The sequence below is a fragment of the Bactrocera dorsalis genome, chromosome 2 (assembly GCF_023373825.1).
Source record: "Bactrocera dorsalis isolate Fly_Bdor chromosome 2, ASM2337382v1, whole genome shotgun sequence".
In the NCBI taxonomy this organism is placed as follows: domain Eukaryota; kingdom Metazoa; phylum Arthropoda; class Insecta; order Diptera; family Tephritidae; genus Bactrocera; species Bactrocera dorsalis.
The window spans coordinates 94,101,276-94,126,972 of NC_064304.1; the positions used below are offsets into that span (position 1 = coordinate 94,101,276).

General features: G+C 37.8%; 3 protein-coding genes across 3 annotated transcripts; 1 reads left to right on the plus strand and 2 right to left on the minus strand.

Annotated features, from left to right (window-relative positions):
- The first annotated feature begins 1,379 nt into the window (after positions 1–1,379).
- On the plus strand, positions 1,380–17,422 carry LOC105230903 (serine-rich adhesin for platelets). The gene is made up of 8 exons (XM_011211920.4): positions 1,380–4,632; positions 4,749–4,885; positions 14,789–14,877; positions 14,931–15,164; positions 15,235–15,505; positions 15,567–16,016; positions 16,255–16,413; positions 16,496–17,422. The coding sequence occupies exons 1-8, from the start codon at positions 2,631–2,633 to the stop codon at positions 16,559–16,561; spliced, it is 3,408 nt and encodes a 1,135-aa protein (XP_011210222.2). The 5' UTR covers positions 1,380–2,630; the 3' UTR covers positions 16,562–17,422.
- Positions 17,423–17,693: 271 nt separating this feature from the next.
- Positions 17,694–23,470, minus strand: LOC105230904 (ATP-dependent Clp protease ATP-binding subunit clpX-like, mitochondrial). Its single transcript, XM_011211921.4, has 6 exons — positions 23,239–23,470; positions 19,378–20,338; positions 18,989–19,265; positions 18,771–18,920; positions 18,412–18,633; positions 17,694–18,347 (listed from the first exon to the last, which is right to left on the minus strand). Exons 1-6 carry the CDS (start codon positions 23,309–23,311, stop codon positions 18,144–18,146), a joined length of 1,887 nt encoding a protein of 628 aa, XP_011210223.1. The 5' UTR covers positions 23,312–23,470; the 3' UTR covers positions 17,694–18,143.
- A 92-nt stretch (positions 23,471–23,562) lies between these two features.
- Positions 23,563–25,562, minus strand: LOC105230902 (surfeit locus protein 6 homolog). The gene is made up of 3 exons (XM_011211919.3): positions 25,346–25,562; positions 24,036–25,280; positions 23,563–23,902 (listed from the first exon to the last, which is right to left on the minus strand). Exons 1-2 carry the CDS (start codon positions 25,449–25,451, stop codon positions 24,505–24,507), a joined length of 882 nt encoding a protein of 293 aa, XP_011210221.1. The 5' UTR covers positions 25,452–25,562; the 3' UTR covers positions 23,563–23,902; positions 24,036–24,504.
- Positions 25,563–25,697: the final 135 nt, after the last annotated feature.

Consider the following 25,697-nt stretch of genomic DNA (forward strand, 5'->3'; position numbering starts at 1 on the left):
AATCTCATTCTAGGCCGAAGCAAAAGCAATTAAATTTGAATTTTTGACAGACTCTGAATAAAAAATACATTTTTGTTAAAATTGTTCTATTCAATTTAATAAAAAAATAAGTTGAAGTTTGAATAGAAATACGAAAAGACTTTTTCGACTATCCAATACACTTATAAAGAGTAACGCGTACTTTCTAACCACCCTATTGCAATTTCTACGGAACTATTTGAATGTGTTTATATTTTGAAAGTATGATTATAATAGACATTCTAATAAATGCATTTCGGTGTTATGAGCTCTAAAGTATTGCAAGTATATGTACATATTTGTGGGCGCAAGCGCTTGTGTAAGAATTCCTGGTCTCTCCCTCAAATGAAAACAAAGCAGATTATTGCCAATTAAGCTGACAAAAGCCAAAATATCGGACAAAGAAAACACATTAGACAGCCACTAACTACTACACACGGTTTTATTGAAAATTAAGAAAAAAACGCGCTGACAGATGCACTGGGGAGAGCGAGTGCCTATTGATGTTGCACTGGGCAAAAGTGAAAAGCTTAAGTAGCCAAAGTCATAAGTAAAATTGGGGGAGGAAGCGCAACATCTTTTCAATGTATACGAACACATGAATATGTATTATAGTTGTATATGCACTCTATGAACATCGTGAGAGATTGAGAGCGGAATGAGCACCATTTTAACAGCACAAGCGACAAATGAACTAGCGATTTAGTCACATACAAAGAGACATGTGTTTAAAAAAAATTGATTTTCCTTCAGCATCTCATATAGTACGTTGCTTTTTGAGAATCAAAGTGAGTTCGGCGTGCTGAATAGCGTGAATGGAGGGAGATCTTTACTGCTCAAACGCAAGCGCTGAAAACTCAAGCGTTCGGAACACTTGAAACACTTGAAAGATGCTGTCGAATAATATGTGCAATACATATACACAAAAAACTATATATTTGAAACAAAAAAATTATGAAAATGAGACAGCGTAGTCAAGAGTTTTGAACATTCTCAGAACACGATATTTTGTATTGAAAAAGTAATTGAGCGTCGAGCAGACGCAAATCGTTGTAATCTGTTGTATACAAAATTTCGACATCTCATGCGCATGAGATCACTACGAATTATAATGTGCAAAGACTAGCAAAACTTATGTTTTTTAAATTAAAATTTATTTGTAATTTTTTTTTTACTTGATAACGTTTTTGCAAATTCTTTTCTTGACGCTTTCAAAAATCTGTGTTGCTTGAATACACACAAACTTATATTCCGCCCATAATTTAGTGAGCGAACTCCCACATTCAGTCTTGCTTAGGCCTGATTTCCGAGCATTTTTGCCGATTTGGAAAACTGTGGAGATACACTGCGGCGCTCGCAATAGTTGCTGTATGTTGTCTGCTGTGCAGTGATCGTCAACAACTACGAACGCTGCTTCAACGCGGAGAGTCAATTCAGTTCGTGCGTTCGCGGAGCGTGTGCGAGTACTCTTTGAAAAATTTACGGAAAGCAAAATTAAATTTTAACCAAGGTGTGAAGGTTCTTCTGGTTCACAAGGTAGAATTCTTCTATAGGTGATCGCTGTGGTTGAATGTCATATTTGGCATGTTTTTTCGCCTTTGGTAACGCGCGAGATTCAAAAAAAAAGAAGAGAATAAAAACGAAAATGTGAAAATTTTTATGTAAAAGGAAATTAAACACACGCACACACATACATAATTTTTTATTCAAGCGTACGCAGTGCATTGGAAAATTGATTAAAGTTAAGTAAAGTCAAGCGATTCGCGGCGATTACGAATGCTGCATACGCATCCGAGCAGTAGTGAAATTAGTACAAAAACCTCTACAAAATAGGCAAATCGGTGTTTAAAAATAGACGTGCCGCCGTCCGCAATACGGAGCAGCCAGTCAGTACACGAAAAACATAGCAGCGGCGCACACACATATACGCGCGCGCATATATACACCACACATTGCGGTATAGGCGGTTGGAGGAACGAAACGCAAAGAAGAAGCAAACGAGGAAGATTTCTAGAAGGAAAAAAGTGGAAGTAGTAGAAGAAGCACAAGTGTATTGAGTGTGTTCATACGGCATTTGGTGAATGTATAGAGCGTCTTTGACGTCGCTCACGTCTGCGTCATTGCTGCTTTCTTCGGCATTAGCCCGTGTAGATAGCAACGCCGTCAGCTTAGGCGGTGCGCACTTCGACTTGGTCGTTGCTTCCTACAACATCTCCACTTTCGTCGACGACGTTGTCGTAGTTGCCGCTGTTGTCATCACAACGTCGACGAGAAGATATGAAGCAAGCGCCGCGCCACCAAAGGGGAAACACAAACAGACAACAAGAGAGTAGCGCACCCTGGCACATTGTGGGAATCGTGTCGATTCCGTAAAATTTTGCTACATTTCGCCATTTATTCAGCATTCGAACGCTGGTGAGTTGTTCCGCGTTGCGCGTCGTGAAATTAGAGTTTGTGCGGAGTGTGTTTTGCTGCAACGCAAATAATCTTGCAACTTGTGGCATTTGATTTATACGCGGAAACAAATATAGAGGATTAAAATAGTAATAAATATTTTGTAAACAAACTAGTGCCATTGATTCCCTGCCGCAGTCCCTACGCAGCGGGCAAATATGCAAGCAGCGCCTCCGAACGCCGCCACAAAACCTAAAACCGCTTCCATAACGACCACAACCAAACCGACCATAATAACGCATCCAGTGAAAACGAAACCCTACATTGATTCCCATCTATATCAGTCTACATTGCAGCAGCAGCAGCAACAAACAGTTGGTAGTCATATTGGTAGCGGCAAAACGAGCGTCGTGCTCTCCGACGATCCCACACGAGAGATCGAGGAGATCTCAAAAAAGATATCTGAGCACGCCGATGCGTTATACCATACGTGGAAGAGTCGTGGACTAGCACCGACTGAATTGTTGGGTTTCTATACGCATGCAGCGGCTGCAGCTGCCACAAGCGACGGTGCAAGTGACGCGGGCGATCTTTTTGCGGTCGATGACGAGCAAACAGCGGAGGGGCTGCAGAAGTTGGTCAAAAGCTTTGTGTTAAAGGATAAGGAACAGCGCGCGGGCAAGGCGAACACGAATACGAGTAGCGCGGTTGGCAGGTTAGGTAGTGGTGTTGTGAGTGCCGGTGTTATTGGTATAGGTGGTGTTGGTGGTCTGGTTGGCGCCGGTAGCGCCGACACAATACAAGAGCCAAACGTTGATGTCAATATGGTGGGTAAATTGAAACCGACAACGGCGTCTACAACAAAAAGAAGCGTCACGTCAACGAAGTCACCCACAACTACATCGGCTATACTGATGAAAAGCACCGATGCACCCGGCGCTGATGTAGTGGATACGCTGAAGAAGAAGACTACTAAATCCAATGGTAAAACGGTCGGCGCCACGTCTTCCAGTGCGGCGACGTCGTCGGTAACTAATAAGTCGGCGCTTGCACAGAAACATGACAAACAACAACATACAACTAGCAGCGGCAGTGGCGCAGCAACGTCAACTAAGTCGCGGGGTACAAGCTCAGTCTCAAACCCTACAGCTAACACTACCACTATTGGGCGCAGTAAGCCGCATGTTTCGAATTCCGCACCACTGGATATAAACTTAACGGTGGACTTAAATCTAGATTTGTCGGATCTTTCCGAATTGCAGACGCATAATTTGCGCAAAATCAAAGAGCTGCTGCAGGAAAATGCACCAACAACAGCTACACAAACAGCGAAAGCTGCAACAAACAGCGGTACGAAGCAGTCGAGGAAGACGAATACGGCTAATACAACATCAACGACAGACGCCGACACCGCGCGACATAGCGCTAATCATCATTCACGCCACGGAGAGCTGACGCCCAAAAGCAACCATGTCGATAGTGGCGGTGGTGGCAAGGGTGAAGTGATTGCTGTCAACAATGGCGGCGGAAGAAGTGTCAATAAAGCGGCTATCACAATTGTTGGCAACGGTGGCGTTGCTGATGTTGCTGGTGTTGTTGTTGTTGCAGAAAGTGTCAATGTTGATAAAAATAGCGGCACCAGCGGCGCGGGTGCGAGCAGCAGTGGCGACAAAGGTGGCGGCGCGGCCATTACAACAGCCACGAACGGCAAGCGGAGCACGGCGGCGGCTGCGAAAGTGAACAATTCGAAATCAACGCCAGCCGATAATCAATCGAATCATAGTGCCATTAGCGTCAGTGGCCATAAGCAATCGAGCAAAGAAAGCGGCGAAAAAAGTACCACCACAACGACGAGCGCGACACCGAGCACGCGGATTGCAACTGTCAGTGGCAGTAGTGGCAACAAATCAATCAAAGCGCCCACCATTAAGGAGGATAATAAGAACGACAGCAACAACAATACCAATACACATACGACTAATCACTTGAGTAGTGGCGCTAGTCAACATCGTAGTGGCAGCAAGTCGAGCGCGAAAAAGGATACGAGAACTGCTAACAGCAGCGGTACAGGAGCAGCAACGGCAGGCTCTACAATTGCTGGCGCTACGGGTGAGAACGGTATGGCAGCTATGCCTGCAGCAGCAAGTGGCGCGTCAACAACAACACCTTCAAAATTTGCCAAATCTGGACGTACGCTGACCAATGGACAGGATAAATATGGTAAAGCGCCAGCATAAGTATTCTTACAACATACATACATACATATGCACATATAAAGATTTAGCAGCGCTTTGAAAATTTGAATATTAACCCCAAGAATTTATCTGCTCAATTAGTTGGTCGACCGATACTTACGCGCGGCTCGGTTGCAGAGCGTGTGCTTATGTTCGAGAAGTGTCCGGATGTGCGGAATTCGTTTTTGAATATCAAAAGACCCGATCCAGCGGATGCGCCACCAAAAAGTCTGCTCAAGGTGAGTAAATTATCACTGTCGTCGACGTGCGCTTCAAAGCCTGGCATCTATATACATATCTACACTTGTGGCTGTGATGTGTGTATGTGCGCTTATTCTATGTATGTATGTATATGAGGTGTGCAGGTGCAAAATACTGTTAAAAAAATGAAAATTGACTCGTCATAAAATCACAACGGATTTTCAATATTTTCCTCTAACGCTACACTGCAAAACGGTTATCTAATAGAGCGATGAAAAACAAAAACAATAGCAACAGCGCGAAGCACCGACATGATGAAAATGAAGTGAGCGGTGTATGCACGGCGGTGAAGTGCGGCAAGCGGCGTGCGAAATGCATAAAGTGGCCAATGAATCACATTGCTACACTGTGCAACAACAGCGCGAAAAGTTAGAAATCGATTAAGGTTTTTTCGAAAAAATTTAAAAATTCAAAACGGTGAATTTTAGAATTTTTACAACTGTTTCACGGTCATTTGTCAAATTAGAATAATCTTATATGCAAATAATTTGAAGGCTGGGTCTTTGTCTTTGTTAAAAAGAAAAAACAGAGATTCCTATAATTAAATGATTAATTAAGAGGGGAGCCTGCTTTAGAAGCTTCAAAAAACGATTTTTTAAATCTCTTAAAAAATTATCTAACCATATGTCCCCAAAGTTCTAGCTGGGAATTCGGAATATTGTCGAAGCTATAAGGGAAATAGTGACCGAGTGTCTAGCAGATATGTATATAAGCGCTTGGGTAGAAAGCGAGAACTTTGATGAGCGATTTCTCGGTTTTTCATTTTTACGATTTTTCTTAATTGGCGGGCAGGATATAAAAAAACTAAACGTTTGGAACGAATTGGAGCGAAGTTTATTATCTTTGGCATTAAATTATCTTCTATTTAATCTAAAAAAAACCAAGTGAAGTCAAGTTTAGACATATTTTTAAACCACATAAAGTAAATTTTTTTTGTCAAATTTTTTTTTTTTTTAATTTTTAAAAAATTGTTGAATTTTACACTTTTTTTGGGGATTTTTTAGCTTAACTAGAAGATAAGTTATTAACAAATATGAATATCTTTGAATTTTTTGTTTCCGATAGAAATTGCGACGTGCATCCTGCCCGCCGTCTGACAAATGTACATGCGAGATGCTTCAGGCAATTGCTTCCCAAAGGCAGAATATCAAAGAATTCGTATTCAAAGAATTTCTGGCTGATGTTTAAATATATAACTATAAGTCCTACTAATTTCGCTTTAATCAATTATTTCTTTCCTTCCCAAAAAAATCCTCAAAAAATCGATTTTTTGAAGCCTCTAAAGCAGGCTCCCCCCTTAAGTAATAATTAACAAAATTGAAAGACCTCTTAATTTATTTCTCAAAATTAAAATACTCTTTCCGGATTTCGCCATAAACATTTCGCAATTGCACAGTGTACTCGTAATTAACACGATCTGCAGCCGAACCTCAAATGCGTGCCGACAATTTTTAAGGTTGCCGCCGCAACGCCACTGTGTTAATGCAACGTTGTTTTTTGCTCAGACGAAAAAATACAGCAAAAGTATTATGTGCGAAAGCGACTAAAATAAAAATATAAAAAATCGACATAAGACATAATACGATAAGACATGAGATTAGCGTAATCTCTGTACAATGGAACGAAGATTAGTTTGCTTTGCTATTGTTCGGCTCTACTATTTCATTTAATTGATTTCAAATGATCTTTTTTAGTTGTGTTTCGCTGCTAATTGCTGCGGCTTGCGTTTACCACTTTTTCTGCAATTTTAAACCACACATTTTGAGTAGCTTATTATTATTTCTACTTCTAGCCGCTTTTTTTGAAAAAGTTCGATTAGCAGCTAATAATGAAGTTCATTTGTTATTATCAATCAATTTACATTGGTCAGTCGTCTAATCCGACCACAAAGTGCAATAAATTGTGTGAGTGTTTTTATATGATCTAAGAAAGTCTCAGAATATCATTACTTTTAGAAACTTCGTTTTTGTTCTAAGTAAAGTAACATCAAAGCTCACTTCTTCAAAATACACAATTTCGAATTTTGGTGGCGCTTTCAAAGTATATTTAGGAAACTAGAAGACTTCTTTTTTACTGGCGTAGAAACAGCTTACGCGGTCATAGCCGAGTTAACAACAGCGCGCCAGTCGTTTCTTCTTTTCGCAATGTGGAGCTAATTTAGAAATTCCAAGCGAACCCAAGTCCTACTGCTCCAGCTCTTTCCAACGGAGTGGAGGTCTTCCTTTGCTTCCCCCGGCGGGTATTGCGTCGAATACTTTCAGAACTGGAGTGTTTTAGTCCATTCGGACGACATAACCTAGTCAGTGTAGCCACTGTCTTTTAATTTGCTGAACTAAGTCTCGTCGTATATCTCACACAGCACATCTGCCATCGAATGCGGTACTCGCCGTGGCCAATGCGCAAAAGACCATACATCTTTCGCAGAACTTTTCTCTCGAAAAATCGTGAAGCCGACTCATCAGATGTTGTCATCGTCCATGCCTCTGCACCATATAGCAGGACGGGAGTAATGATTGACTTATAGAGTTTGGTCTTTGTTCATCGAAAGAGGACTTTACTTCTCGCTTACCTACTCGGTCCGAAGTAGCACCTGTTGGCAAGAGTTATGCTGCTTTGGCTTTTGAGACTGGCATTATTGTTGGTGTTATCACTGGTTCCAAGATCTACGATTTCGAAGTTATGACTGCCAACCGTGACGTGGGAGCCTAGTCGCGAGTGCGACGACTGTTGGTTTGATGACAGGATATATTTCGTCTTGCCCTCGTTCACTACCAGACCCATTTGCTTCGTTTCCTTATCCATTCTGAAGAAAGCAGAACTAACGGCGCGGTTACTAAGGCCAAAGATATCAATATCATCGGCGTACGCCATTAGCTGTACACTCTTATAGAAGATGCTACCTTCGCTATTTAGTTCTGCAGCTCAAATTATTTTGACCCATTCTAGTATCCATCGAAAATTCTGTTTTAATTCAGTAACTTTCGAAACATCATTATGTTTGAATATTTACTTTGCATCGCATTACCGTTAATGCTACTCAATTTCGGTTGACAGTCAAACTCATAACCCCGTTCCTTCATGTCTGTGCTGTCAAAAGATGAAAAACGAGCATACCTAAATGATATTTTGTCACAAACGCTACGCTCTTCGTTCACGCTTATAGAATTCCTTGTGAAAACTGCGCGAAATTGCTTGTGAAAGCAGGCAAAACAACTTTTTTCCACCAAATAATTAAGGAATAATTAAAGCTGGCAGAAATGCGATTTGTTGCTTCGTACTAAGAAAACACTATTCATTGCCACGATCACCTTTAAATTTGCAAGCATTGCTCTGTGTACATCTTCATAGAATAATCTAAACGTAAATACATACATATGTATGTATGAATTGGCATTTATATGTATGCGTGTATTTAGCTTGAAGTACAAATTGTTTTTACTTGTGATTTATTGGCATTTCGCTTTATCTACACACAAGTTGTGAATATATTTTTGTAATCTTACTAAATAAATCGACATAAATTTAGACGAACGCCCGTCAATACAACCCACACACAGCCACACCTACATACATAAGTGAGTGTATGTGTGTGTGTAACTGGTGTACCTACGCATTAGCGTCCCACCTTGGGGGCCATACATACATACATATGTACTATATAATTGTCGAAATGTCTGCGCCTCGTGCAATTCGCCAATGACCAGTGAAACGGTTAAGTTGTAAAACGCCAATTTGAAAATCGAATAATCGGAAAAACGGAAAATCACTCATTCCAAATTTTCCCTATCTTTCAAGATTTTCTGTTTTTGTTTTTCCCTTTTTTTTGCTTATTTATTTTATTTAGTTGAATTCTTTGTTGAGATGTACACACTCTGACTCTTGGTTTCTTCTGTAGTCGTTTTTATTGTTATTAGTGTATTTTCTTTTTATTGTGACGTGTCGAACGATCTTAAGTTTAACCGAAAACATGCGCTAAAATATTTATGCAGTAGCTGGCGAGTAGCAGAGTTCTCTTAAGTAATTAGCAAAAACATTGTTTGCGAGTATATAATTACAGTGGTGATCAGAAAATTGCTACAAAGCACTATTAATCGATGGGGGGTTTATTTTTCTTATATCTAAGCGAATATCGATAAACAGGGTTTTCCAATAAAAGTGATATATTTTTTTTTTTAACAAAAACACTAACTTTTAAAGAACTTCAATTTTTTTTTTATTTATTGTGCAATACAATCGATACAATTAATTTATTAATGTAACATCATTCAAATGGCCTCCACGATTTCTATAGTATGAACGAATTCGATGAACCAACGCTTCGAGTACTTTTTCCACTAAATTAAGTCGTGCATAGCACATTAAATTTTGACTTTTAACGCTTGAAGAGGATCCGGTTTATTGCTGAAGACCTATTAGTCACACGAGAAGTAGTCTAATGGTGTTCAATTAAAACTTCTTAGAGGCCATTCAATGCCACAAATTCTTAAAAAAAACGAATCTCCAAACTTTTCTCAGCACGTAGCTCCGTCTTATTGAGACCACATGTTGTCAAGATCAACTTCTTCCCTTTGCGACCATAAAAACTTTGTTATAGTCGATCTATACCGCTCTCCATTTACACTAGCTTCATTTCGAAAGAAGAACGGACCAATGATAGTAGGTTTATTTTACAATAACAAATCAGCCAATTTTCTCGCAAAAAATCGCATTTTATCCCATCGGATGATCAAGCATTTAGTTATGATGGGCACCATAATCAATTTTTTTCGTCCGAATAATAGGTGCATACCATGAGTTTATTAAGTTTTCCACTAAGTATGTAATTTCTAGAGGGATCTGGTTCTCAGAGATAATACATATATGTATATAAATGATCAGCATGACAAACTTGCTATATCCGTATATAAACAAACTAGTGCACTCGTTGTTGAGATATCGATCTGAAATTTCCTTCCCGAGAGGCTACTGCTTTATCGCAACTAGACCACTAGAACATATAACTGCCATACAAACTGCGAGATTAAAGTTTCATTCTTTACCGGAAAACTTCTTTATTTGACGGGACCCGGCGAAGTCGATCAGCATCAGCCCATTTTGGGATGTGTTCTCATGGAGGTTGTATTTCTCGACCGTTGTGACAAAGATACCTTCTTTACCGACCCTGGCGTTAAAGACACCAAACACGATTTTGACATGTTGAAGAACTTCGCTTTGATGCGGATTGTGACTAGACGTTCATCCACCGGGGTGAATGCCAAGACTCGGCGACGGAGTCTCTCTCCCACCACGAATCCCACGCCGAATTTGCGCTCCTTTTTATGGCCACTGTAGTAAATACCATAAGGACCTACTCGTCTCAGTACTTGTCCCGTCCATCGTACTTCTTGGACGGCGGTGATGTCAGCCTTTATTTTTACGAGGACATCAACCAGCTGGGTAGCGGCACCTTCCCAATTAAGGGCCCGGACTTTCCAGCTGCATGCCCTCATATTATAATCTTTAATGCGTTTACCATAGTCGTCATAAAAAGAGGAGTCTCTCGTCCAAGGCTGTTATTTAGTTTTCATTGAGGCGTTTTTTACGTGACGGGTCCCAAAGCCAGCGCACAACCCTGGGGAGTGATAGTTCGCCTTCTCACTTTAGCTCGCCTTCAAACGGATGTTCTTTCACTACCCAGAGGATACTTGGTCTAAGACCCGGAAGTCGTGAGCTGCTTGAGCCATATGTGGTCGTTTCTGACCACTCCCAATTGCATGGTGATCAGAGAATTTTCCCTCTTGCATGAACTTCTACACATGACTCCACCGAATATGCTTCGTATATTGATACTGATCTCTATTAACATAATTTTCGTATCATAATTTTCAATGTTTTAAGCTATAGATAACCATTAACATAAGAGAACCGTTAGTAGAAGCCAAACCATTACAAATCGATAACTTCAAAACGCTACATTTTCTTCTTCCTAGAAAATTTCACTGCCTTTCTGATATAATTTTTTTGTATTATTATTAGAAACTAGAGGACGCGCTTACGTTTTATTGTGGCTGATACATAGATAGTACTACTAATACCATCTATATGATTTCTATTAGTTAGATTATAAGTATTAGTTAAGGAATAATCGTATTTTTGATGAAGCATCAAAAATGAATCAAAAAGCATTTCGTGCGTTAAGAAAGAATTGGTTTTTGGGGTAAAAATACTATTGAATTTGGGCTGTGCATCAGTGAAATCAATCGAGTCCAATCGATTGTCAGCCTGGTGGACTGCATATTAAGAAACGGTTCTCAAGCGTGGAAAGACAAAAAAATCGGCTGGCAAGGTTATGGCATCAGTCGTTTGGGATGCCCGTGGTATATTATTCATCGAATGATAAATGAGCCTGTATTAATTCGTTGCATTGTGTATTTGATTGCAGTTCTATTTTACCATTCCCAATATTTAGCAATTTTATTATTTTTCAGGAAGGATCAGTTTGAAATTGTACGCATATACATATGTATTAATCGTTCCCGTTTAAATATTGCATTGCTCTGTGCAATGCTTCGAAAAGATTTCTGTCTATCTCAAATTTTTTATCAACACCTCAGTTATGCCGCTATTTTTTTATGCCAGACCTTTTGCAATTTTAAATTGTCTGTCAAGATACCCGCTCCAATAGTTAGCAGGTATGAAGAAAATGTTATAACTACCCATAGATGTATTGAATGACCCAATTTATTACTTAAGAACGAACAACTCTGTCCACAATATAAAAACTTGATCCACAGATGTCGCCTTTTACTTTGGCATCGTTTTCTTTAATGCACGTTTACGTCAATTTAAGGTTTGAATATTGGATACTGCGATGGTAGCGCCATCTATCGGTCAAACATTCCAAAATTAACAATTGATTAAAAATGAAAAAATAATTTAAAAAACATTTTCCAGTGGACCAAATTGTAAATCTAAACCATTCTCGAATCTCCTTGAACATACACACAAAATTTCATCAAAATCGGTCCATCCGTTTAGGAGCAGTTCAAATGCAAACACACGGTCAGAAGATTTATATATATAAAGATTGAAATGCTTCAGCAGAAATTTAAAATTATTTTTTTTTTTGCATCAATTTTCTTTTTAAGCTCTTGTAAATGTTATTCGGCCTCGACTGTAAATTTGCATGCGTACATTCAATATGCGCCAATGTGTGTAAGCGTTTCCTTTTATTGCGCAATAAAAATATGTGCGGCTGTGTGAATGAAATTTCCCTTTTTGCTATGGCGACAAGTTCATTAAACCGAAAATTTGCACAATTTTGAGAAAAAAGCGAATTTTCGCAAAAATATTAAAGCACGTTTATATACATACATACACATGTACATTTATGGTGATCGTTGGACTCAAGCCGTTTTCGTGTGACGAAGATGTCGTCGCTTGTCAGCTTGCCGGCAATTTATGTAGCATGCAACAATGCTAAGCATAATTTTATGGCATGCGTCATAATTGTCGCTCATTGCGAAATATGTCTATGTAGATACATATGTATGTATAAACCTACATGTATTTATGTATGTCTGTATTTTAAAAAGCCAAATAATAATAGGCCGAGCTAGTGCTTTTTTGATTCAAACAAGTGGGAAAATGTGTAAACAATTTAAAAATATTTTGTTTAATACAATATATGTAGACTTGTGCATACATAAGCATACATACATACATATACATTTGTGTTGCTATCTCATAAATATGGGCATGTGTTTTAGACGGTTTTTTGTTTAACTGCAAATTGTTTTAAGGTATTTTACATAAATAAATAGAAGCATTTTTTGTGTGTACACAAATTCCATAAACTGCGATGCGATCAGTACATATTTTTGTTGAAATTAATTCAATTACTCAACACGCGCTCGTTGCCACTCGTGTGTCGGTACGCGCACACATGCATACACTTTCATATTTCCACAGATACTCGCTCGGGGGCGCGCATTTGTGGGCGGATATGCACGAATTCAGCGCAAATTTAACGCGATCAACACGGAAATTTCCTTTTCACACACACATACATACATATGTATGCAAAAATATACCCATATGTATGTATGTATGTATATCGTCACCTAAACTGCAAAATAACGTAACATCACTTTTCATAAGTTTACAGGCGAGGGAAAACGATATAACAGAAACCACACATATTCAAAAAAAAATTTGAGTTTTGGTTATAAAATGGTTATATCTGACGGCGGAAGCTGAAAATTTTATGCTACATATATGTAACATGATGTAGTGAATCGCAAGCAATAAAAACTCAATTTCTATTGTTTTGATGTTACGTTGTTTTGCATTTTATGTGACGATATATACATACATACATATATACGTGTGTGTTTATATTATTTCACTCCAAAAAATGAACATATGTACATATGTAGGTGCACCGCCTCCGATTTTGATTATTTGCATATATGTACATATACTCCCACAAGAGCGAAGGAAGCCATCAAAACACAAACATATTTATTGGCCAAAGTATGCATTTAATGGCGATTTTTTCTCATTAAACCAGTGGCATACAAACTGTGTTAGTATGGCGATTACGTTTATAGACTTCGATAAAACAGTTTTTTATGCTGCTTCTGTGTTAAAATGGCTTTTTGTATGCTTATACGCAACAAAAATTAATAGAAAAAGTATTGTTCTGTGCCACCAGAGTTTGGGAAGCCCTGCTAAAGAATGTAAAAATCGAGTTTCTTTTATTGTTTTACAAAGAATTTTATATTGCGTCGGTTCTAATAATATTGGAAGAAGTACAATAAAATTTACACTATCTATATATAAATAAGATTTTAAAAAATCGTGTGTGATTTTATATAAAAAGTGTGTTTGTGGAATGAGTGAACAATGAACAACGCAATTTTGTGATTAATTTATTATTAAAATTTTCATCGTAGCAGCTTATGACGACTTCAAAACCGAGAAGTCTAAAATGTTAATGGAAATGTGTTTTAGATACTTTTAAATTGTAAAGGGTGATCCAAGTAGAGATATGTTTTTCAATAGCCTTTTTTTGACAGATCACGCGTGAGTCGTGTTTGGCTGTCATGTTGTTTTTGTTCAGTATTATTTGGCATTTCATCATCCAAGAAGAGCCGACGTTTTCGAGCCAAATTCATTTCAGCGATGAGCCCATTTCTGGCTCAAAAGGGATGTAAACAAGCAACATTGCCGCATTCGGGATGAAAAACAACCTGAAGAGAGTCAAGAGTGGGCTTATTTCTTCAAAAATGATGCCTGAAATTGAAGCTCGTGATCTTGGCGAGATTTGGTTTTCACACATCGCATCAATCAATGGATTTATTGAGAGAACACTTCGTGAGCAAATAATTTCACGTTTTGAGCCGGTCGATTGGCTCCCAAGGTAATGTGATATCTCACCGTTAGACTTTTTCTTGTGGGATATGTAAAGTGCAAAATCTATGCGGACAATTCCGTTTCGATTCAGGCCTTGGAACAAAACATCACGTATGTTCATTCATTCGCCAGTTACCAATCAAAATGCTCGAACGAGTAATGGAAAATTGGACTCAACGGATGGACCAACTGAGACATAGCTGCCGCCCACATTTGAAAATGAAAATCTTCAAAAAACAAATGTCATATAATGTTCTTTCGAACGATAATAGATATTCCCAATTAAATTTTAAGTTTCTATGATTTTTCTTTAAAAAAGACGGGAACCTCGAAATGGATCACCCTTTAGGTATGTTCGAGGTGATAGCAGTTGCGCGCAGGTGGTTCAATTCTGGCAAAAATTCCAAACTTTCTTCAAAAATTGTACATAGATTTTTAACTCGTTTTTAAATATTCCAGATTAAAGTTTATTCACTACTCCGCAGGTTAAATTGCATTCAACACCGCCACCGCCGCCCGAACACAATTCAATACAACGTGAAATTCGGAACACCAAAACAGCTTACATACCCAGGTTAGTAAACGCCGTAAGCGCCCCCAAAATCTATACTTCTCTCACTTCCGCAGATTTTACTTCCCACATGGCAAGCCACAGCCACAAATCGCATTGGAACGCACTTTGCGCGGCATTTTGGCCGCGTTCGACTCATTTCCGAACAATCAGGTGACCAAAGACGAGCTGCCGCGCATTTTGAAAATCTGCGGTTTGCCCTTCTATTGGCGCATGCCGGTGATGGTTTTCTGTCAGCAGGGCAATTCTGGACTGGTGGAGCGACAAAGATTCGTGGAATTCTGGAAACAGTAATTACTAACCAACATTATATCGAAGTATCTTTATGAATAACTCGAAACTTGTATTACGCTTATTTAGAATGAATGTTTACTGTCATGATGCCGCCTCACGTTTCGTTTACATTTTATCACGCGGTCAACGTTTTCGCCAATACATACTGCCAGAGGATTTGGCGCCGCTCGTGCAAGACGTGGTCGATACACATCCTGGCTTGGCGTTCCTCAAAGAGGCCACCGAGTTTCATTCCAGATATGTACACACAGTCATTGCGCGAATATTCTACTCGGTGAATAGATGCTGGTCGGGCAGGATAAACATATCGGAACTGAAGAAATCCGATCTCTTGGAGGTTTGTAGATGCGAGCTTAAGCTTGAACTGCTATTATTATAAGTCACATTTTCACTTTAAGGTGCTTAAGTTGCTGGAAGAGGAGGATGATATCAATCAAATTATGGCTTTCTTCAGCTATGAACACTTCTATGTCATCTACTGTAAGTTCTGGGAATTGGACAAAGATCACGATCTGTTAATCAATCAGGACGATCTGGCGCGGCATAGTGATCATGCGTTGTCCACACGCATTGTTGAGCGAATATTTTCGGGTTGCGTAACACGTGGCGATAACAAGAAGCAGCCAGAAGATGAGCCGAAAATGTCCTATACGGATTTTGTGTGGTTTCTGCTTTCCGAGGAGGATAAGCGTACACCTACCGCAATCGAGTATTGGTTCCGTTGTATGGACATCGATGGTGATGGTGTGTTGTCCATGTACGAATTGGAGTACTTCTATGAGGAACAACAACAGCGCATGGAATCGATTGGCATTGAGACGTTGCCATTCGAGGATTGTTTGTGTCAGGTGAGGAGTCTTTCTTAGTATGTTTCTACACAGTGCGGGTAGGAGAGAGGAATTGGCAATTGACAATTTTAGCGTCTTGGATTCCCATAACCAGATGCCGACGATCAGCTAACAGCTCGGCTCAGCTTATATTATTGAAATGTATGGTTTTTTTTAGAAGTATCTAATAGAAATAACTCAGTTGCGATATATGCAGTTTGAGAAGCACTGTTTTAACAAACAACCAATCTGATTTCAGATGCTCGACATGATTAAGCCTGCACGCCGCGACTGCGTCACATTGGGCGATTTGAAGCGCTGCAAAATGACACATGTCTTCTTCGACACATTCTTCAATCTGGAGAAATACTTGGATCATGAGCAACGTGATCCATTTGCCTCGCAAAGAGATGAATATGTAAGTAGTTCAAAAAATAAATAAATAATAATTATTAAAAGATTCTTTACGCTAATAACCCTACTTTCTTTGTATCGTTTAGTCTTCGGATTGGGATCGCTTTGCGGCGCAGGAATACGAACTGCTCATCTCTGAAGAAAACGAATGAACACATACTATACATGCATACAAATCGTACAAACTACATACATATCTACAAGTTCTTTGTATAAAGCAAATACATACATATGTGCAAAGCTATTTTTATACAAAAACAAAAACAAAACCAAAAAACGAATGAAATTTTATAAGGAGAGGGAGCAAATGCAGCAAATTTTTCTAGTACACCTAACAATCTATTAAATTATATTTATTTTTTATGATCCTAGTTATTTATAAACATACACACCCACATTTCGCATGAACCAAAGTAAAATATGTATACACTAACAAATACCAAAAGGCGAGCGGTATTTGGAGAATATTAGTGAAAATCCACGAACCACTCGTACAGCCATTACCTAACGTTGAATGGCGGAAAATCTAGTCAGAAACACTCATTATTTGCATAACACTTGCAATTATAACAAATTGGTGAGCGTGAAAACAGCGCTGAGCCGGTAAATGAAAACGAAAGCAACACAGGCGATGTGAACCATTGGTGAAAACAATTAAGTGCAATATAATATGGACCACAAGCACGCATTAGGAATACAAAATAATAAAAAATTATATTAATTAGTCTCAATATGTTTTTGTTGTTGACTTAATTAATTAATTTTTTATTTAAAATTTAGTTTCGTTTTCTTACTTTTTTATTTTGATTTATTTGAATTATATATATATATATATTTATATTATATAAAATACGCTATTATTTTAAAATAAAACTTGACACTACATTTTATTATTTAATGCTATCAAAAAAATTAATATTTTTCTCAAAAAATTTCAATTTTTTTATTTTGCTTTTTACTTGTAATAGTTTTTGTTGTTGCTGTTGTCTACATGTCTCACAGAAACAATTTGTTTTAACCTGTATTTCGTAAAGGTAATATATATTTATACAACGTTTAGCATTTTTGTATTTTGCAATTTTTTTCAACAAAAATAGTTTATCGCTTTCTTCTTCACTTTTAATAACATTGGACAAACATTGCTTAAATTTGTAGAATTTTCGAATTTTGGCATTCAGCGTACATACATAGACATTTTGTGGATAAACAACATCGCCTTGGGCTTGCTTTGATCAAGTCATTCACATTTGCCGTTCACACATGCGCAGTACAGTGAAATATTCATTAACTTTTCTTATTTGCGTTTATTGCAAAATATAGACTAAAAATATACATAAGTAGTGCTCATTTAATAATAATAATGATCATAATAATATATATTGAAAATAATTGATTATTGTTTGCTGGGCAATTTCAATATATAAATGTGTTTTTTTGTTGCTTTTTTGCCTTTAAATATTTCTTAAAGATATTCTGTTTCCTATTAGCTGTTCAAAAATATAACGTAAAGTACGGGGAGTACTTGAACAATTGGTGTAGTTGTAGTAAAAGGAGGATCAACGCAACGCCACAACGCAACCGCAAACACATTTGTCTCGCTTTTTGTTGTTGTTTTGGTGAGAATGCTTCAAACAAAAACCGATTTTTTGGTTTTTGTTTAAACAGAAGCACTCAAGCACTGCTGTGATAGCAACATGTTGCCGCAACATTTCTGACGTGTACTATAGTGTCAATTTATTGCGTGATGCGTACTTTGGCGCTTTCGCTGTCCTCATAGTTTTTACCCTCACTATCATTCTCATCTGCGGTACCGTCATCGCCATTTTCTTTGCGTACATACACAGGCTGTGCGTCGCCCTTCACGTAGTCGGCGGTGATGTGTACACCGGTGATGTCGGAACCGGGCACCAAAAACATGGGATCCAGCAACAATTGCTCCTGTTGGACGAGAGTGAATTGGTCAATATAAATTTAAAAAACTTAATATGCATTTGCAACTTACCATAATCGAACGGAGACCACGTGCGCCGGTATGACGCTCCATTGCCATGGCGGCTATCGACTCGATGGCATCACGCTCGAATGTCAACTCCACCTTATCCATGCCGATAAGCGCCTTGTACTGCGGTATTAAGGCATTCTTGGGTTCGGTTAAAATTCTCACCAGCATACTCACATTGAGGCTGTGGAAGGGCACAATGACGGGGAAGCGACCAACAAATTCCTACAAATAATTCAGAATTACAAAGAAATACAATAATAAATCTAATGGAGACGAAATGTATGGATATATAAATAACGTCGGCGGGCGTAAATCTCGTCAATAGTGACAATGGTTCTCAAGTTGCGCTCTAGACTTACAGGTATCATGCCGAATTCGACGAGATCTCTAGCTTGCACTTTTTTCAGGCTTTTATCACGTTCCTCCTGATCACTGTCCATCGGAGAAGCGGTCGATTGAGCGGCACGACGCCCGGACGAATTTGTTGATGGTATGCCGAAACCCAAATACTGCAACATAATATAAAACAGTTAAAATTATACACTCGGAAAATGTTGTAGACCCAAACTATACACACCTTTTCGTTGAGTCGCCTTGCAATAAGACGATCCAGTCCAGTATAGGCGCCCGACGCCACAAAAAGTATATTTGTTGTGTCCACTTGTACAGTCTCGCCTCGTAATTTACGCGGTGAATTACGTTCGGGCACGTTAACGATGGTGCCTTCCAGCATTTTCAGCATGCCCTGTTGCACACCCTCACCGCCCACGTCACGCAACTGATGTATGCCGGGCACAGCGCCGATTTTGTCGACTTCATCCAAGAACACAATGCCGGTTTGAGCGCGCTCAACACTGCAACAAAAGGTGGATATAAAGAGAGTGGAAAGGTTGTGGGGGAATTGAATAAAAACTGTCATTAGTAAATTTCCATAGTTGGGCATAATAATATTGAAGCGCTACTCACTTGTAGTTAGCGTCTTGTAGCAGCTTTGAAATTACGCTTTCGATATCCTCACCCACATAACCGGCTTGTGTGAGGGTGGTGCAATCACAGATCGCAAACGGTACATCGAGACAACGTGCAATTGTCTGTGCAATCAAAGTTTTACCCGAACCGGTTGGACCCAACATCAAAATATTACTCTTCTCCAATTTCACTTCGTAATTTTGCTTATCCAATATTTCCGAACCGCTATCCGAATGCGCATGATGTGCGCCGCTGTTATTACCAGCACCGGACAAGTGTCCCTTTGGCGGCAATTCTGTGCCGGATGTGTTGCCTATTGTGTGTCCAATACCGGATATATGCAGCAAATCGGTGCGGCCCATTGCATCGTTGGACTGTATGTTCGTTTGCGTCTGCACTTGTGGCAAATTGTGGTGTATGCGTTTGTAGTGATTGTAAACGGCGACGGCGAGTACCTTTTTCGCAAAATCCTGTCCGACCACATGACGATCCAAGTACTCCATAATTTTCTGTGGTGGCGGTGGTGGTTTGCGATAATTTTTCGGCTCCTCCTTTGCATTCTTCTTCGTATCGACTTCGGAGAGCACGACGAAGAAGTGATTACATTTAGCACACTTGACGAAACGTGTTGAACTGACAAATGTCTCCACTTGCGTGCAAGGATTACCACATTTCGGACAGGAGAGTATATTCTTATCATTGGGCGGTTCACCGCCGCTGCCTGTGGTCGTGGCGCCACCACCACCGCCGACACCACCCATCGAACCGCCACTGCTGGCGCCTGTGCCCGATGTGGTGCTGCCGCTGGTGGTGCTGCCATTGCCCGACGACGCCGCGGTAGCTGTGACGGTTGTGCGGAAGGGCCCATTGCCATCTGTATGATTGTGCAGGCAACGTGTTGAGGTCACCGTGCCATTGGGACTTCTGATCTGACTAACGACGCTGGCGCAACAGACTCCTAAAATGAGAAGAGAAAGTGGAGAAAATTAGTGTGACAAATTTAATTAATTTAAAAATTTATTTATTTGTTTTGAATTTTGAATTTTTTGCAAGTATTTGGCATGTGCTTTGTACGTTGTCGCAAATCCTAAAAAATGCGCTAAAATTAAATCGGGTGCGTTGAACTGATATATGTACATATAGCATCAAAAACAAGTAGATGATTATAGCATACTTAGCCAAAAACACAGACAGTGCTTATAAGCATTTTTTTTTTGTATTCCAATTTTCGATTGCATTTTTCAGCACAATATATTTTTTCAAAATGCATTTTTTTATTTTTTAATGGAGGGCATTGGCATTTGACTTTGTTTTTTTTTCTTTTTGTTTTGTAAAAACGAACGGTGGCCAAATAATTAGTAACGATGTACAAAGTTGTTTCTATTATAAATCCAAATCACAAATACACAATTCAACATTATTAGAATGTTTTTATTTCTTTGCACGATACTGTACGAAACACAGTGCGAAGTGCCAGCGAATAATAATACTCATAAACAAATAAAATCAGTTTAAATTAGTTAGACAAAATGAAAGAGATACTTTCCGTGCATCAAGCTTCTCTGCACTTGCATGTGTGTATGCATAAAATTCTGATATTTATTATGATTATTTACTGAGGTTGCACAATTTGATTACATAAATAATTGTATTATAATATGTATGAATAAAACTGAAAATATGAGTGTCCGAGTTGAAATTCTACCACTATTAATTTTTAAATTTTAATTTTAATCGTTTCTAAGAACATAGAATATGGAGCATATCTTGCTCTTCTTGCAGAGATGGTTCTAAAACATTATGGAGTTTAAAACTGTCAGCTCAGAGCCCTGAGTTTACAAACATGCCTTCAACTTCATTTCCCTTTTTTGTATGTAACGAGCGTTTGTTAAATCTGGCCTTAGCCTTGTCTCCAAAATAAAATGCACACATTTTAGACCCTGATAGCATGTGGAGTGACAGGGTCGCGTGAGACGAGTTCATTACCAGAGGTATTCGAGCAAATACCCGTTTTTGACTCTGTATATTTATAACCGTTAAGAATTGCCATGCATGCATGAGTGTTTGTTTATCGCCTGAGCTTTAGGTGAATTTTATGTACTACGTGACAAAAGAAAAGCAACAGGTAATAAAATATTAACAGATCCATAAAAAAAATTAATAAAAAAAGACGATAAGCAACAAAACAAAACATAAATATTTTGTGCGAAAAAAATGCATCTGTATTTCCACTTTTCGATGCAATGCATTTACACTTTGCACGCGTAAATAGTGCATCTCTATTAAAAATAATTAAATATTTATTGGTTTTTGATTTGACCAACATTATTGTTGTTGTTTTTTTTTTTTACTTTTTGTTTAGCGCACATATTGTTTTTGTGCGAAAAAAGTTATAACATTATAACAACGCTAAGCAAACTGGATAAGGTAAAGTAAGAGAGGAGGAGAGTGGTTTGAAAGACGCTAGCTTGTTCGTTTACTGTGAATTGATGGACTTGTTTTTTGTTAGTTCTGTTTTGATTTGAAGTTTGCAAATTTATGTAGTGAAATATTTACATACATATGAATGCTTATAAAGAAACTTATGGATACAATACATATGTATGTACATATATTAATACTTAACTAAGTTAATTTATACATTTGATATTTTTGGTTTTTATGTGCTTAATTATTGGATTTAAAAATTCAAAGTTTGCTCGTCTGACCTTCAAACTTGTGTTGTAAGTTACTTATCAACTTACTGATTTATGTTTGTAGGTATGTATGGTAGATATTTAAAATAAAGCGTATGACAGGCAATTCGAGACAATGATATACAAACTTGTGTGCTAAATGTTGCGTATAATCTTGAGTTATATATGTATGTATGTATGTGTAAGCACTGAAATGCTCAACCTACTTTAAACAAAGTAATCCAGAAGAGCAGTATTTGTAAGAAAGGAGGGGGCGTATTATCAACAAGAAAATCATATTTTTATTATATGTATATTCTGCCAAAAATGTGACCATGTATCTAAAAAAGTTAATTTAATCAAAGTAAAATGGAAAATCAGTGCGTGAAAGAAATTGTTTACATTAACGGGTGACTGCATAATGAAACGGACAATTTTCTTTGAAAATTTAATTGTTAAAAAATACATACATTTTTATATTTAAGTGAGAAACAACACGAAAGGGGCTGACAGAAGGGAAAAACTGAATATTCTGCACAAATAGCTGACGTAAATAAAAAACAACAATTTACATATGTACATACAAATGTATGTATGTATGTATGCATATATATTTTAACCTGTTGTAATGTCTGACTTGGACACATTAGTGTAGTGAACATTTTATACCAGGATTTCTTGGTAACAATTTCCCAAAAAATTGTATATACAACCATGCTATCTTATAAAAAATGTTATAAAGCTTGTATTATTCCTAAAATGTTGTGAAACTTAAATCAGGTAAACAAGTACATGTAAACACATGAAGCATACAAGATCTGCTGTTTACAGACTTTGATTCTAACAACTCTTTTATATACTTACACACATCCATATGTACACCTTTACATGTATGCATATTATATAAACATATTTTTGTTATTCTTGATGGCGCTACCATTCTATCGAGGCGCAGTAGGAAACATATTGTTTTCCCTCTGCTTTTAATATACGGGCATACTTTTTATAAGATGAAAAAGCAAGAAAGGACAAAAAAAAAGTAGGGCTGAAGACCCACAAGGTAGCATATACGAAGTAGTATAAAAGTGCCGTATTGATTAGGATATTCCACCAGGTAAGAAAGTTCAGGAGCAACTTTAAATTGAATTTGTAGTCTAACACCTTTTTCTATTTTTTAACTCACCTTTTAACCAGTAGTAATTTGGTCCCAGTCTAGGCAATTGTGACAGTAGCACAAAGTGTCGTACAACACTCATGGTTCTGCTGAATTCTTGTCTTTGTCTATTTTTACACTTCAAGACTCTTTGCTTTTTGTCAGTTCAGCTCTGTTATTTATTATACGCAAATTGAATTCAATGGAATCGTACGTAGTAACTTTTAATGGTCTCTTTGCTGCTGTTTTATTTGGTTGATCCTCGTCACCTTCCAGGCTTTTTTGCCCGAACCCGTTCACTGTTTTGCACTTTCAGCGATTATTAATATGTGGTTCGCTATCTTTTTTATGATCAATTTTGTATTTCAGCTAAATTTTAAACCGATTATTTTGTTTTATAAGACGTAGTTCGTTTCGCGAATGGAAAAAACGTTGTCAAAATATATTTTTCTTTCGTTCTCTCCGCTTTTCTTTGCTTTTTTACTTCCTCCTTTGCATTTATATCTTTATACCGTTTGCAAACTTCTTCATTTTCAACTGCACTGCTGACTTTTTATGTTTCTTTCGCCTTGCTGTCTTTGTCAATTATCAACTTTATTTCGCTGCTGCGACTGCGAAACCTTATGCGAATTGACAGACAGCTGTGAACAGGGTTGCAATTCACTTTGAATATCAACTGACGGACTTGTAAAATCTGCAAGTTAATACTCTCGTTATAGCAGGTTAAAATAATACTAATTGTTCAAAATACACATCTGAGCTAGAACGTAAGCTTTACAAAAAACCAACATCTGAAACGGTGTTTACAGGAAATAAAATGACATTACCAAGCACAATATTTCAAAATACAACACTGTTTATGTTTTTGCGACGGCGTCAACAGCGGTTGAAATAATTATACGACAAGGATACCACACATATGCAAAAATGAAATGTCATCACAAGCAACTGTTATCTGCGGTATGTTCAGCGAATGCCGAGCTGATATGCAAAGTTCTAAACAGCTGTTTTCAGAACGTTGCTATAAAACGGACGTTACGTGACGTAATGTATTGGTTAACTCGTTGCCTCTACTGGAAAGGAGTATAACGAAAGAGGATCTTTTATTAACTTCAAATTCAGCGCACTTAGAGCAATTTATTTTTATGATAGAAAATTTATGAAAGAATTATTTTATTCTAAAATCTTTCGAATACAAATATTGTTTGAATGAAATTTCAAAGAATAGCCAGCTTTATCTATTTTTTTTATATTTATTTTATTAGGATCTTAAAAATAATTGCTTAACTATACATACTAGAAACCGGGTATCACCCGTCCCTTTTTGGATAACTTCTTCAGTTTCTTGGTCTTTTTATCCTTGATGCGTTTGTTGATGTTTTCCTGCCGTTTCTTTTGTCTCTGCTCTATGCCCGACTCAACCTTTTGTTTACGTTCCACCCAATCTTTCTTAGATTTCTTCTTTTCACTCTTTCGTTTTTTAATGGCCTTATACAACAACTTCGGATCGTCCTTCACCTTTTTGCCTTCAATTTTATCAAAGGCTTTCTTCCAAGCCATTTCACTTTTTATTTCAGAAGCTTTCTCTACTTCGCCTTGTTCTTTGAGTTCGTTTATTTTTTTATCCGTTTGTTTTATTTTCTTCAAAATCTCACGAGGATTTTGATGTGATTTCTTTACTTTGGCACCGGGATGAGACGCAAAATCAAATTTAGAAAATACAATTTTACCTTCCTCATTGAAGACAGGTTTTGGTAATATTTTTTTAATATCTTTTTTATCCTCGTTGTCACCCTCACGCACATTTCCATGTTTTTGATTTTCGTTTTTAATTGATTTCGCCGCGGAGACCAATATTTTTTTAACTTCTTTATTTTTTCTCAACTTTTTTGCTTCACGTCTCTTTAGTGAACGCTCTGACGCGGGACGCTTTTTGGTTTTCATCTTGTTTTTGATAATATTAAGACGATCCTGCAATTCGTCAATTGGTGTTGCTTTTCGCGCATCCAACGCATTTTTGGCTTTTGCAGCAGACTTTTCATTATTCAGCAGATAATCATCATATTCGATGTCTAGAAAGAGGTAATTAATACATAAATATTTACCTTCTTTTTTAACGCCTAGTACATTTACATACCTTCAATTGAGTCCGGCACATTATAAGTAAGTAACATATCCATAATACGCTCATTCTCTGTTCGCATTAGAGACATTAAGCCCCGTTTATCAAGTTGTATTGTCATTACGGACAATTTGATGTATTCCGCACAAATTAATATTTTTTATATTTATAACTCTATAATTCTACACGTGCACCTTTGATTCCAAGTGAAAACATTGAAGAATAAAAAAGTAAGTCGAATTGTCAGATTTGACAAACGTATGTTCAGCAAATTATCAATTGTCTACACTGAAAGAAATTAGACCAAGAACAAGAAAGATTTTTATTCAAGTATCTAGTAAAAAGAAAATGGATGTAAATGAAAACA